The 15,086-nt window shown below is 48.9% G+C and overlaps 1 protein-coding gene across 1 annotated transcript in view; it reads left to right on the forward strand.

Moving 5' to 3' along the window:
- The window catches only part of si:ch211-200p22.4 (phosphatidylinositol-binding clathrin assembly protein), a 46,997-nt gene that overhangs the window by 14,662 nt on the left and 17,249 nt on the right, over positions 1 to 15,086 (forward strand). The window contains 8 exon segments of the mRNA XM_060077264.1: positions 3,725 to 3,800; positions 4,112 to 4,214; positions 4,497 to 4,590; positions 4,784 to 4,895; positions 5,482 to 5,588; positions 8,690 to 8,731; positions 11,646 to 11,728; positions 13,694 to 13,817. Coding sequence (XP_059933247.1) covers positions 3,725 to 3,800; positions 4,112 to 4,214; positions 4,497 to 4,590; positions 4,784 to 4,895; positions 5,482 to 5,588; positions 8,690 to 8,731; positions 11,646 to 11,728; positions 13,694 to 13,817 — 741 coding nt within the window.

Genomic DNA, 15,086 nt, shown 5'->3' on the forward strand with positions numbered 1-15,086 from the left:
CATTGTCATACAATAAAATAAAATAATAGATAAGTAAAAGAAAACATACGCAAAGAAATGGGTAAAATAGAAAGTTTATTAGAAAATAAAGGCAAAGTTAAGAAAGCTTTTTAGAAAGTGCAATGTATTTAAGATTTAGCAGAAAGCTAAAGCAAACATAAAAGTCTTCAATCTTGTTTTAAAGGTGCTCAGAGTTGGGGCAAGTCTTAAATCCTCAGGGAGTTTACTCCAGCTATTTGTTGCATAGTAACTAAATCCTGCTTTCCCATGTTTCGTGTTTACTCTGGGGATAATTAACAGATTGGTCTCGGAGGATCTTAGTGGTCTAGAAGGCTTATGTAGTGGAAGCATATCAGTTAAATATTTTGGGCCTAAACCATGTGGGGATTCATAGGTTAGCAACATGATTTTAAAATCAATTCTCTGACCTACAGGAAGCCAATGTAACGATTTCAGAATTGGTGTAATATGTTAAAAATTGTTGGTCTTTGTTAGAACTCTAGCAGCGATGTTATTAAGGTGATGTTAATTAATGATATACGTCGGGTACAGCCTGCTTGGGGGTGACTGTCTGACTGCTGAACCCCGTGTTGGGTGCACTCATCAGGTGACGGTCTGTTACGAGGCAGGAGGCAAACAGAGAAAGACTTGTGGCTGGCGTCTGCACCCGAGATGTCCCACCTTCGCCCCCCCCCCACTCCACCGTACGGGACGGTCCCGATGGCAGACGAGATATTTAGAGCCCGAGTTATTTTTAGATATTTAAAGAATTGTTCAGGTTTAGCGAGATGTGCGGAAAAGAACATTCTTTGAGGGGTTAGCGTTTCCTGCTCTCTCCGGTTTGTTTATCCCCTTATCCAAACAGACAAAGTGTTTTCATGGTTACCAGCATATCACGCCGTTGAACAGACCTTGATCTTTTGAACGTTTGCGATGAACCTATTTATGTCGGCTTCAAAAAACAACAACACAAACGAGGAGAATCAAACGAGAGAAGAGAGAATGGGAGTGAAGAGAGGTTTCAAGATGGGAGTCTGTTGCTTCAGACACAGAGAGGGCTCATGGCCGTCGGTGGTTCTGGTCATGTGACCTGCTGGCTCTGGGCGCTCCTCTGGGAAAGACCAGCCGCTCCAGCCCAGCGGGCCAAAGGTTGAGGGTTTGGGGCCTTGCCCGGAGGAAAACCGAGCAGTGCAGATGCCTGGAATGTAAGGCGGGTCGCAGACGCCTCCTCCTTCATGAACATTGCCGATATGTCTTGGGTGGATAAACCTTATTTCTTGGTAGTACGGTCGTTTATGTCTTCTTAAGTCAGTTCATGTCTTAGTCCGGTAGCTTAAATGATGTCTGACGTAAGGTAGTTTAAGTCTTAGTTGGCTAGTTCAACTTATGTCTGGAAAAAAGGGGGACGCAAACATGATGTCTGCAATAAGTTAGTTTATGTGTTCATAAGGTAGCTAAAGTGATGCTGCATTAAGGTAGTGTGTCTCTTTGTAATGTAGCTCAAGCCATATCTGAGATGAGGTAGTTAATGTCTTCGTATGGTAGCTAAAAGAATATCGGAAATCTGGTAGTTTAAGTCCTCATAAGGTAGTTAATGAATGTTTGGTTGGCTAAAGTTATGTCTGGAATAAGGTTATTTACGACTGCGCAAGGTAGCTTCTAGTTGGAAATGGTTTTCTCCTGTTTAGGAAACATAAGTTGGTGTGTACATAATAGACCTTCAGCCCTAACCTCTACCAGGAGCCACCGGTCTACAGGGCGGTGTAGGGCTGATGCTAATCCATTAGAGCCTTGTCATAGCCCTCTGGTGTACGTGGTAGAGTCATCCCGCTGTCTCTGCTAAGGACATCCTTCAAGCTCCGGAGAGCTGATGCTTTAAAAGATACGGTTACTATGGAAACAACCTCTTCCTGAAATGACGACGGGGAGGGAGCAACAGAAAGAATGGCAGGGGAGGTGGGTGGGGGGGGTGGGGTCGGAGGAGAAGGACAGGATGAGATTGAGGGAGAGGGGCAGAGGGAGGGAGAGAGCGTATGAGGGGGGGGGGGGGGGGGGGGGAGAGGGCAATTTTGGTTTGCGATACAGACAACGCAATGAAAAGGGCAATCAGTGGTGAGGAGGTGGAGATTGCGCCGAGTACCAGACGGAGTGAGACGGTCGGGGGGAACAGACGGACAGACTGCACTGTCTCCCCTCCGTTGTAGCTCATCAGGGTCGTGAGACCAAACGGGTGGGGAGTCCGTCAGGCCTCGTCCCCTCGTCTGCGTGTCGTCTCTTGGCTGACTGACGGCATGAAGGCGCGCGGGTGTAAAACCCTAACGGTTAGATCAGTAAACTGAGACAGGCCGCTGGTTGCACTTTAATGCACAACATAAAATGTCGACGGATTACGTCCGTCCCACACCCTGGCCTTGTCCGAGCGACCAAGCGTTCTGATTGGCCAGCTGTACATAATGGATTTTATATAAGAAGTGTCTATCCATAAAACAGAAATCCCTCACTGCTGTTCCTCCATGTTTTACTGTATCATCGCTGTATTGGAGATATTTAACCAGATTTTACTCTATGGGCAGCTGTGTGAGCCAATAGAGCAGATACACCATATTTTGTCTAGTGGTGGAGGATTGTAGGATTGTTAACTGGTTAGGAAGTTTGATTCCCAGCAGAAAGGTTCGGGGTTCGCTCCCCAATGTCGAAGTATACCTCTATGCGTCCTAGAGCAAAAACCCCCCTCATCCCCTACCTGCACCTTGAAGGGACACGATGAGATATCTGTAAATTGGCGTCAGCCGGTCTAACCCAGAAGTTTGTTTAGTTCCATATTCATCGTTGTGCGTCCAGAAGGGCAGTTCACTGGGTTAGCATTTCCTTTCCGTTAGCCGCCTCCATTGACCTGCGGGGTTACAGTAGCCTAGCTCCTGTTCATGTTAGGGGAGTACACTTGAATGTCTTTCCAAAGAGTTTCAATTCAATGTGTTCGAAATATTCACTCCTTCAGAACAGAGATATTGAACTTCATCCTAGTGCTTTATCCCATAGACAAGCTGTCTTCTATGATCCTGCCTACTGTGGATGTTACTGATTCAGTGGGTAGAGATTCAACCCGTCAATAAAATATGAGCTAGAAGGAACGGCCATGCTGAACGCTGGTATCTCACCCCACCTCCTCCTCCTCCTCCTCCTCCTCCTCCTCCTCCTCCTCCTCCTCCTCCTCCTGCCCTCACCACTTCACCTCCTTCTCACCTCCATCCCCTTCCACCTCCGCTCCCCACCCCCCCCTCTCCTCATCCCGCCTCCGGCTCCTCTTCTCCCCTCCACCTCTCCCTACACCTCCCCTCACCTCAACCCTCCATCTCCCCTTCATCCTGCCTCCTCCTCCACCTCCTCTCCCTCCACTTCCTCTCCCTCACTTCCTCCCTTCCCCTCCCTTCTCCTCCCTTCCCCTCCCTTCTCCTCCCCTCTCCTCCCCTGACCCTGCCTCCTCTCTCCTCAGTGTGTGTACCTCTGTGTTGTGAGCACAGAATCAGATTTTTTTTGTGTCCAGGTTTCTGTGTCATCTGATGGTAGACAGACAAACCATCTGCTTCTGGCACAAACATTTACACTGCTGTAGCGCTCTCTCACTGTCCCTGTTCACAGTCCGGTCATTAACCCAGACCCTGTGTGTGTGTGTGCGTGTGTGCGTGTGTGTGTGTGTGTGTGTGTGTGTGTGTGTGTGTTGCAGCGTTTAATCCAGTACTTGGCGTCCAGAAACACCCTCTTCAATCTCAACAACTTCCTGGATAAAGGAGCCCTTCAAGGTACAATATAACACACACACGCCTGCACACTCACACACACGGATGCACACATCTTGCTCACACACACACACACACACACACACACACACACACACACACACACACACACACACACACACACACACACACACACACACCACACACACACACACACACACACACACACACTTATAACAAAAATCAATACATACATACAGGCATGCACACTGTACCCACGCACACCTTGCAAGCATGCGCGCACACACACTCATCACGCATACACACACAGCTAATGCGTAGGTGTGATGCATGTCCCTGTGTGTGTTGCCTAGGTTACGAAATGTCTACCTTCATCCGGCGGTACAGCCGCTACCTGAACGAGAAGGCCATGTCCTACCGGCTGGTGGCTGTAGACTTCACCAAGATGAAGAGAGGGTAGGGGCCACACACACACACACACACACACGGACACAACCACACATGCACACACAAACACGTGTGCACAACACACACTCATCAATCTGGCTGTCTCTATCTCATGGTCGTGAATATAGTGCAGGGTGTGTCTGTGTCTGTGTTCTACATGACTGTGTGTGTGTGTGTGTGTGTGTGTGTGTGTGTGTGTGTGTGTGTGTGTGTGTGTGTGTGTGTGTGTGTGTGTGTGTGTGTGTGTGTGTGTGTGTGTGTGTGTGTGTGTGTGTGTGTGTGTGTGTCCAGGATCGATGGTGTGATGCGCACCATGAACATCGAGAAGCTGATCAAGACCCTGCCCATCATCCAGAACCAGCTGGACGCTCTGCTGGACTTTCAGGTACTGGAACGCTCCCCCCATAGCCCTCAGCCCAGTCCTAACCAGTCCCTCTCCCAGCCCAGTCCTAACCAGCTCTCTCTCTCTCTCTCTCTCTCTCTCTATCTCTATCTCTATCTCTATCTCTATCTCTATCTCTCTCTCTCTCTCTCTCTCTCTCTCTCTCTCTCTCTCTCTCCCTCTCTTCCCCCCCCAGGCCAGTCCCAACGAGCTGTCCAACGGTGTGATCAACGCAGGCTTCATGCTGCTCTTCAAAGACTCCATCCGTCTGTTCGCCGCCTACAATGAGGGAGTCATCAACCTACTAGGTACACACACACACACACACACACACACACACACAAGCATTTGTGCTGATGCAGGATAATAGGGGCTATATTTCATGTCAAGAGATGTGAAGCACTTTCTCATTTTCATGCACACACAGCGGGCCTCTGTGATCTCATGCCGGTTGTCAGGGCAACAGAGTAGTTTGTGACAGGTCATCATGTGGCTGCTGAGTGTTTCTGTTCGATTCCCTCAATCCAACTCTAATTATCCGCCCTCTCTCTCGGCCTCCGTCTCGCTCTTTCTCTCTCTCACTCTGTCTCGCTCTGCTGTGTGGCTCTCTCACTCAACTCCCTCTCCCCCTGCTGTCTCTCTCTCTCTTTATCTCTCCTTCTCTCTCTATGCCGCTCTCTCCTCTCTCCTCCTCTTCTCTCCTCCCCCCTCCTCCCTCTTCTCCTCTCTCATCCCCTCCTCTTCCCTCTCCTTCTCCTCCCCCATTCCTCCTCTTCCTCTCTCCCCCTCGGCCTCTTCCTTCTCCTCCCCCCTCCTCTCTCATTCCACCTCCTCCTCTTCCTCTTTCCCCCCGGCCTCTTCCTCCTCCTCCTCCTCCTCCTCCTCCTCCTGTAGAAAAGTACTTTGACATGAAGAAGAATCAGTGTAAAGACGCGCTGGATATCTACAAGAAGTTCCTCTGTCGCATGACCAAGCTGTCCGAGTTCCTCAAAGTGGCTGAGGTACACACACGCGCACACACGCACGCACACGCACGCACGCACGCACGCGCACACACACGCACACACACACACGCGCATACGGACACACGCACTAAGAAGTCAATCAAACCAAGCTGTCTGAGTTCCTCAAAATGGCTGATGTACACACACGCACATGCATACGGCCACACGCACCAAGATGTCAATCAAAGTGTTGCCTGGTTATTAATTAGTCAGCGTTCTTTTTCCCTCATCACCTGACATTTGCATAAATCTGAATTGGGAATGAGCCTTAGACATCTTCCCCTGTGCCATACGTCAAAGCCTATATTAAATATTTGATGGATGATTTTCCCACAATCCTCGACAAATACTTTGACGCCAGTCCACATATTTAACTAAGCCCAGAGGGATGAGGCCTTGACAACGCTGTAGACTTAGACCGTCAGAGGAAAATACACCCTTATGTATGGGGCAGCAAGTAAACATGAATCAAATGATTATTGATTCATTAAAGGGGACCTATTATGCTTTTCGACTTTTATGACCTATAAACGTTGTTATAATGATTGATAGTCATGTCTAACCATACACAAAAAACGATGTAAGTTTCGGGAAACTCTTCCTCTCATCTGGGCGCTTTCAGCATTCTCTGTCAACGCTCGGTTTCGTCCTTCTCCGCCCCCTCGCCCCCCTCCTGCCAACCCACCTCCGTTGTGATTGGTTACCTTCCTTGAAGCGCGCGCGCGGGCAGATTTGACCAGGCATATGGGGGCGCGGCAGTATGGCAAGCCGAGTGTGCCACAATTCGACTTCAATTAAACGCGTTCTGAAACGCCAGCACGCGTGCCCAGAACGCGTTTTGGTTTTCCAGAACGCGTTCCGGCGTTTCAGCGCGCGCGCCCAGAACGCGTTCTGGCATTTCAGCGCGAGCGCCCAGAACGCGTTCTGGCATTTCAGCGCGCGCGCCAAGAACGCGTTCCGGCATTTCTGCGCGCGCGCTCAGAACGCATATTAACAGCACACGTGCTGTTAATATGCTAATGCGCTCCTCCGCTCAATTTTCTCAGCCAATAGATTTGAGCCGTTTTCACCTGATCATATGCTAGGGCAAACACACAGACAACATCAGTCGAGACCAGAGCTGTTCTTTCGCAAATCTTTTCTGTTGTGTCGTTCTTAAAGTCGAAAGATGTTAAGATGTTTCAAATTAGGTGGTTAATGTGGAGGTGGTGAACACTACAAGTACATACACTTTGACTATACACTATCTAAGCTACTTGACCGAACATTGTGTATGGTAAGTGCCGTGGCAACTATGATAACATAATTAAAAAACAGCACGCGTGCTGTTAATATGCTAATATGCGTTCTGAGCGCGCGCGCAGAAATGCCGGAACGCGTTCTTGGCGCGCGCGCTGAAATGCCAGAACGCGTTCTGGGCGCGCGCGCTGAAACGCCGGAACGCGTTCTGGAAAACCAAAACGCGTTCTGGGCACGCGTGCTGGCGTTTCAGAACGCGTTTAATTGAAGTCGAATTGTGGCACACTCGGCTTGCCATACGGCAGGAGTGCCTCTACGATGTAGATGATTTCCCGGGAAAGTGAACAAGTGAATCGCAAACGTTGTCCCGAGTGTTTAGCGCTCTGCACAGCCACCCCAGACTGTCAGTAGGAATACGTCGAAATGCATGTACGTCATTATTTGACACTTTAGTATGGTTAAGCATGACTATCAATCATTATAACACCGTTAATAGGTCATAAAAGTCGACAAAGCATAATAGGTTTATGTGTGTGATCAACAGTTCCCGGAGAATGAAAAAAAAAAACAGCCCGCTTAAAGGCATAAGAAACAAGTTGTACTGCTTCAGTAGGGCTGTCGCATTCCCTCGTATTTTGGTCCACTGTTTAAATCGACTGTCGATCAGAGATCGCAATCGGGAAAATGTCATGACGCACTTGTGTAACTGTGACGGAGTTACTTCAAAACAATCAAACGTGTGTCTCGTAAGTTTCGCTGTGAGCAGCACAGTCGCGATAAGACACGAGACGCCAAGAACCGACACACCTGGGTGAACGGGACAGAGTTTGATCTGAACCCAGCGCTGCATCCATGAGGGTGAGTTCAGCCTAGCTAGCTAGCGACTAGTGCGCTAGCTAGCTAACTGGCGCCCTACTTAATTTCTGCTGACCAAGCAACACACAGACACGGCCAGACGACCACACCTGGGCCTGCCCTGACTGGCCCACTTAAGCTGTGGACACACACACACACTCACACACACGCACATACATAAACAAACAAAAACAAACACACAAAATATACCCAAAGATGGACGCCTTCTCCATCTTATCTCTGTCTCACTCTCTCTCTTCTGTCTCACTCTCTCTTCTGTCTCTCTCTCTTCTGTCTGCCTATCCACACACCCCCCCCCACTGGGTGAATTAGTATACCGAACGTTACAATTACAGTATTGACCTATTAATTAAATAAGTCTCCTTCTGCTTCCTGATAATTAAACATTTCTCAAGTCGACTCACTTTACCAATCCTGCAAAATTTAGTGTACGTTTTTATTGAGGACATTTTGTTCACAACAAGATAAAAAAAAAGAGACTTTAAAACAGGATTCTGCTGTCAAGCATAAAAAAATTCTTAATCAACTATTCAGCGACCTCCTTACTTACTTTGAACAAAAAATGTTACAGTTAATTTTGCTAAATGTTGTTCAGTGTATTTTATATGTGTGTCGTATCGAACATCATCACACACAATATAAATGTTAGTCTAACATACGTGTTCGGAAGACGGCCTCTTGTTTTCCAAAACGTTTTTTAAATGTTCAGAAATCCGTCTCAATCACTCCCATTCATCAGACAGCTCTTCCTCATTGGTCACACATCGTCCAATCATCATCCAGTCCAGAGTTTTCTTCACTTGGTTATTTCAGTTGTTTCTGTTGAGTTCCACCACCACCGCCACATGAAGTAATAACTTATTTTCTTTCATTTGATCCCCCTCTTTCTTTTTGTTTTCCTCTCCATCCCCCTGTTCCTCCCTTCTTCTGTTGTTTTGTTTTTGTTTGTTTTTTGTTTGTTTTGTTTTTTTGGGTGATAACAGCAAGTTGGAATAGATCAGGGTGACATCCCCGATCTCTCACAGGTCAGTGTACATCTCACCATACTCTCTCTACATCTCACTGCCTCTATCCCTCTCTCTCTCTATACCCTCTCTACTTCTCTAACGCTCCCCCCTCAACATACTCTGTTTCTTTCTACTTCTCCCTCACTCTCTCTCTCGTTCTCTTCCTCTACCTCTCTCACTCAACCTCTCTCTCTCTCTCTCTCTCTCTCTCTCTCTCTCTCTCTCTCTCTCTCTCTCTCTCTCTCTCTCTCTCTCTCTCTCTCTCTCTCTCTCTCTCTCTCTCTCTCTCTCTCTCTCTCTCTCTCTCTCTCTCTCTCTCTCTCTCTCTCTACCTCTCTCTCTCTCTCTCTACCTCTCTCTCTCTCTCTCTACCTCTCTCTCTCTCTCTCTACCTCTCTCTCTCTCTCTCTACCTCTCTCTCCATCCTCCTCATCTAACCTTAGCCCTTTTTGTGGTCCAGCCATTCATGGCCTCATGTGTTTTCATCCATTCATAGCCTTCGGCTCTCCATGCAGCCCTCCTCGAGGTGCCTTCCTGGCTCTACCTCCTTCAGTCACTTCCTCTCTCTCTCCTTTCTCACTTTCATTAATCCTTCCATCGAACCTAACCAGACCTATGGCCTGCTGTTGTGTTTTATTAACACACTCGTGATGATATTGAGCTCACGAATGGCGTGTTGAACGCTACAAACCGGTTCTAAGGTTAGTCAAGAAGGCTTTGAGGAAGAGATACGGACACGCACGCATGCAGGCGCACACACACACACACACACACACACAGACACAGACACAGACACAGACACACACACACACACACACAGGCACGCAGTGTGTTATGAAGGTGAGCTGACTGTTGCCCTCTCGCCATGGCAACAGCCTGATCTGAAGACGTGGCTGCAGGTTCCTTGACCATCAGCCTGTGACTTATTAAACTGCTTTAACTCGGTGCCTGGCATCCATGGGGCATCCTCATCGCCTAGCAACAAAGAGGCTTCCTCATCACCTAGCAACCAAGGGGCTTCCTTCTCGCTTAGCAACCAAGGGGCTTCCTCATTGCCTAGCAACATCAGGGCAGAAAGAGTAGAGATCCGCCCTGACACACACAAAAAGAAAAGTGTGTTCACATTCCTGTGGGTTGGGGCGAGAGAACTGACCCGGCCATATATATTTATAAAGTGGGAGAATGTATCGCTCACTGCCAAAAGCAACTCCTGCTGCAAGCCGTTCCCCTTCTCCACTCTGGACCCTGATGGGTGCATCCATGCTTGTAATTTATTTTCCAATAAATACTCAGTAATACTGTACAAAACAATCATAAGGTGTACACCTATAGGACACCTATAGGTATTGGTCTTTGTTGTATTCAATTAATATTTTTAAAATTGAACGATTCTTTTTTTGTTCATATATAAATTAAATGATATATATCTAGAAATTATTCAAGAATTTCAGCACATTGTTATTGGCGCGATGGTGCCAGTGCCAACAACCGACCATGAAAGCCTTCCCATGATATTATAATTGAGGAATGAATTCATTAAGATTACTTCGGTTACATTAATTAGTATTCAAAAACACACCATGATTGGATTCCATGGTAGCGTAGCAACAGTGCTTAGTGGCGCTAGCATAGCACGTACAGCCCGGTGGCCGACTCTATTTTACAGTCTAATGCCGCTTTTCCACCGCACATGTAGCTCGACTCGACACGACTCGACACGACACGACTCGACACGGTAGCAGCACGGGTCCTTTTCCACCGCAAATAGTACCTCCTGGACGTGGGCGGGGTCGGCTGCGCGAAAGGGCCGTGACGTATTTGTGTACGCGACGCAAACAACACATACGCAACCCACACATGGACAGAACCCACATAACAACAATGGAGGACATCGATCGCATTACTATTATTAGCTGGCATGTTGAAGAAGTTGGAGAAGTGGAACATGTTGGCTGCGGCGCTGCTATGGATGTTACCAGCATGGTTGCCATGTCGCTCTCGTGACTTCGTCACACTCTCTGGCCAATCAGTCGCCGGCCGTCTGCCGACGTCACCTTTTAGCATCGGCTCAGCTCGCTTGGAACCTAGAGCGAGTAGGTACTAGAAAAAGCAGCCACTTCAGGTACCAGATACCATGGTACCGCGGTGGAAACGCAAAAAATGCGAGCTGAGTCGAGTCGTGTCGAGTCGTGTCGAGCTGGTACCATGCAGTGGAAAAGCGGCATAAGGCTTGGTGAATGATGCCTGCTTCTTCTACCTACCACTCCTCCTATTCCTTCTCCTCGTCTCTGGTCTCTCCTCTAGCACCTCCTCATCTTACTTCTCCTTCTCCATGTATCTCTTTACTCTACGTCTCCTCTCCTCCTCTCGCCTCCTTGTCCAGTCTGGCCTCGAACTGAAAGTGAGAATGTTTGATGCTTGTTGCCATGGTTACCCCCGGAGCCCAACGCCCTCTGCTGCCTTCTGCTGAGACTGGCGAAGTCGTGTGTGTGTGTGTGTGTGTGTGTGTGTGTGTGTGTGTGTGTGTGTGTGTGTGTGTGTGTGTGTGTGTGTGTGTGTGTGTGTGTGTGTGTGTGTGGTTTCAACGTTAGGTCTGTGAGGTGGCAAACAACAGTCCTTTGCTTTTAACAACATATATTCTTGTTGTAATGCTGACTTCTTCTTTTTCCTCCTCCCTGGTTCACCTCCTCCTCCTCTGTATCTCTTGTCCACCTCCTCCCTCCCTCCACCTCCTACTCCTCTTCCTATCTGGTCCTACCCCTCCTCCTCTCCATCCCCCTTTCCTCCTCCCTCCTCCTCCTCCTCTCCCTCCCTCTCTCCCTCCCTCTCTCCCTCCTCCTCCCCCCCCCCCCCTTCCTCCTCCTCCTCCTCCCCCCCCCCTTCCTCCTCCTCCTCCTCCTCCTCCTCCTCCTCCCAATCCTCCCTCCCCCAGGCCCCCAGTAGTCTCCTGGATGCTCTGGAGCAGCACCTGGCCTCCCTGGAGGGGAGGAAGACCAAGGAGCTCAGCGCAGATAGGTACGCACGCACGCACGCACACACGCACACATGCACACACACGCGCACACACACGCGCGCGTGCGCACACACACACACACACACACACACACGTGCACACACACGCACGCACACGTGCACACGCACGCACACGTGCACACACACGCACACGTGCACACACACGCACGCACGCACACGTGCACACAAACACGCACACAGGCACACACACAGAAAGGCCTACAAACGCAGGCTCACACACATAGGAGCACACCAACATGGTCTCACAGGAATCCGTGAAATGACTACGGTCGGACGCTTTACTCGAAATCCGTGGCCACATCACGGAAACACGCCGATAACCGTGTGTGAGCCACGGAATAACAGTGTCATTTACTTGCATTGGAGCAAATTCCGTGGCCACATCACGGACAATTGAAGTGATTCCGTCAGACCACCACGGATTTTGAGTTAAGCCCCCGCTGTGGTCAAATGTGGCACACACATAGATTGAAATGGGAGCACACACACAGATTGAAACGGGAATCTGTGTGTGTGCCACGGAATATCATTGTCATTTACTTGCATTGGAGCAACTTCCGTGGACACAACAAGGACAATTTAAGTGTTTCAGTGAGACCACCCCGGGTTTTGAGTTAAGCCCCCGTGGTCGACTCGCTCGTTGAAACGGGGATCCGTGTGTGAGCCACGGAACATCAGCGTCATTAACTTGCATTGGAGCGAATTCCGTGGCCACATCACGGAAATCGGCGTGTTTCCGTGATGGGTCCACGGATTTCGAGTTATTCGTCCGTAGTCATTTCACGGATTCCTGTGAGACCGGGTTGGAGCACACACAGGCACAAACACACACACACACACACAGTCACACACACACACACACATTCAAACGCACGTGCGCACAGGCCCACACACACAGGCACAGGCACAGACGGGGGCACACACAGAAGCGCACACAGAAGCACTCACACACACAAACCCCGCCCCTGGAGCTGGGCTCTGTGTACCCCACTAGGTACACAAACGTTCCCGACCGGGGGAATCACAGCGTCGGCAAAACACCAGGGTGAACTCCAGACAGAGAGACCTGGAACACTCTCCTCTGGGGAGTGAGTGCAGCAGCGTACTCTCACTGTCTGGGGGCTGGAGAATAGCATCTGAGAGAAAAGAATAATTCGTTTCATAGGGAATTAATATGACGCACTGTATCAAGTACGTGAGTAGTACCACACACACACACCCCCATGCGCTGTCCTCCGTTGTAGTCGTGGTCAGGTTGCTACTCAGCCGCTCACAGACCGGGCGCTGGTGTTTAACAACCCCACCCCGCCTCTCGCCCTGGTTCAATATTTAATAGGAGCGTTAAGAGGACCCTGTTTACCTGTTGTCCAACACTCTCCCAGCACTGAATTACTTACAGTAGAGACACAGACGCTGAATACTTTATAGTAGAGCGTCGATGAACAACCCATCTACTCAAATATCTGATGTCTTTAGTTCCCTTGTCCATTATTCATGGTGCCTCTGTTTGCATTGTGATTCCTACCACTCAGATACTAAACTCAGACTGTATTCTCCTTATATTCCGGCTGTCGTCAGACCCCCTTATAATCCTCCCTCAACCCGACTGTAATCCCTTTATATTCTGACTGTCACCCCCTTATGCTCCGCCCCTAACCCAACTGTGACTCCGCCCCTAACCCGACTGTAATCCCTTTATACTCCGCCCCTAACCCGACTGTAATCCCTTTATATTCTGACTGTCACCCCCTTATGCTCCGCCCCTAACCCAACTGTGACTCCGCCCCTAACCCGACTGTAATCCCTTTGTACTCCGCCCCTAACCCGACTGTAATCCCCTTATACTCCGCCCCTAACCCGGCTGTGACTCCGCCCCTCACCTGGCTGTGACTCCGCCCCCTAACCCGGCTGTGACTCCGCCCCTAACCCTGTGACTCCGCCCCCCAGGGCCTCCACGCTGTCCAGCGCCGTGTCGTCCCTGGCCACCACGGGGATGAGCTTCAGCCGCATGGACGAGAAGGAGAAGCAGCAGGCGCTGGAGGAGGAGCAGGCCCGGCTGCAGGCCCTGAAGGTGACCACACACCCCCACCCTACCGCCCTGCTACCCCCACCCCCACTCTACTACCCCCACCCGACTACACAGGGGAGGCCGGAGCAGCGAACACACGATGGGCTTTCAGCGCCGGGTGTCGCTGTTGTGTTGCTGTAGAGTTGAGCGCGCACACCCAACCTAGCCTTCCATTTCTTAACGATTTTTTTTTCATTTTTATTAGTTATTAAATGTACACAATAAGTATTACCGAGAAGTGCCACACAAAATAATATGCCCAATTCAAATTCCATAGTACCAATAAACACACACACAAACAAAGTGAAGCACGAAGTGGGGAACTAACTCCAGATTCTGGGCTGTGGTGCCAGCCATATTTTAAATACCTTGGCACTTCTAGCGCCTGCAGGAATCCAAGTCGCTCCCAGACCCAGTTTTAAGTCTTTAATCAACTCGACTTTATTCAACAAACCTTGGAGGGGTTTTCCTTTTTTTAAGGAGAGAGAAAGCGCGAGAGAGTGTTAACAAGGACACCCAGATCGTTAGAGTACAAATTACCGAGCTCCATTGCCTTGGTCGCTACTCCACTATCTATTTTCTCTTTTTATATGCCACTGGTCGTGTGTATTTCCTTCCAGATGCCAACAAAATTATATAAACAAAGTACAAAAGCGTATTTTCAAAGGTTATTCTCGAAATGGCAGCCTTTTTCAGAATGTCGTGCTACTCACTAGCAAGGAACCAGTCGAGGGCTTAGCACGGCTAGCATGTTGCTATGGATACGCTGGAGACGGCAGTAGAAGCAGTTTGCGTCTACATAGAGAGTGGCGGAGCATTAGACAAGGTGAGAGCACTCGTATAAGCAGGTTATTAATGCATTATTTATTGAATTTATTTATAGCTTCTGCTTCTGTCGACAGGGAATCCTTGGAAACAGTATTTGAAAGCGAGTGAACAACTTTAACCGAGTGCACATACCCAAAGCAACTGAGAGAAGTAACAACAGTAACCATAAAACCAGTTTGAACATAATATTAATAAAACAAAGATTTATTATTTTCTATGATTTAGAAGCCACAGTATCTGAGAGTCTTAGAATGTAGATGGTGAGAAAAATCAATATGCAATTAGTTTATGAGCGCAGAACTATTGGTAAAACCCCTCTGGGAAAGACGTATGGAATTCATACCAGCTCAGACCATATGAGGGCTGAATCCTATGGGTAGCTTTCATACCCTGATCAGTAGGCTGACAAAGTCTGTGGCGTTGTCAGAATTGTTTTCCGAGCCC

This window comes from Gadus macrocephalus, chromosome 17 (genome assembly GCF_031168955.1).
Source record: "Gadus macrocephalus chromosome 17, ASM3116895v1".
Lineage (NCBI taxonomy): Eukaryota > Metazoa > Chordata > Actinopteri > Gadiformes > Gadidae > Gadus > Gadus macrocephalus.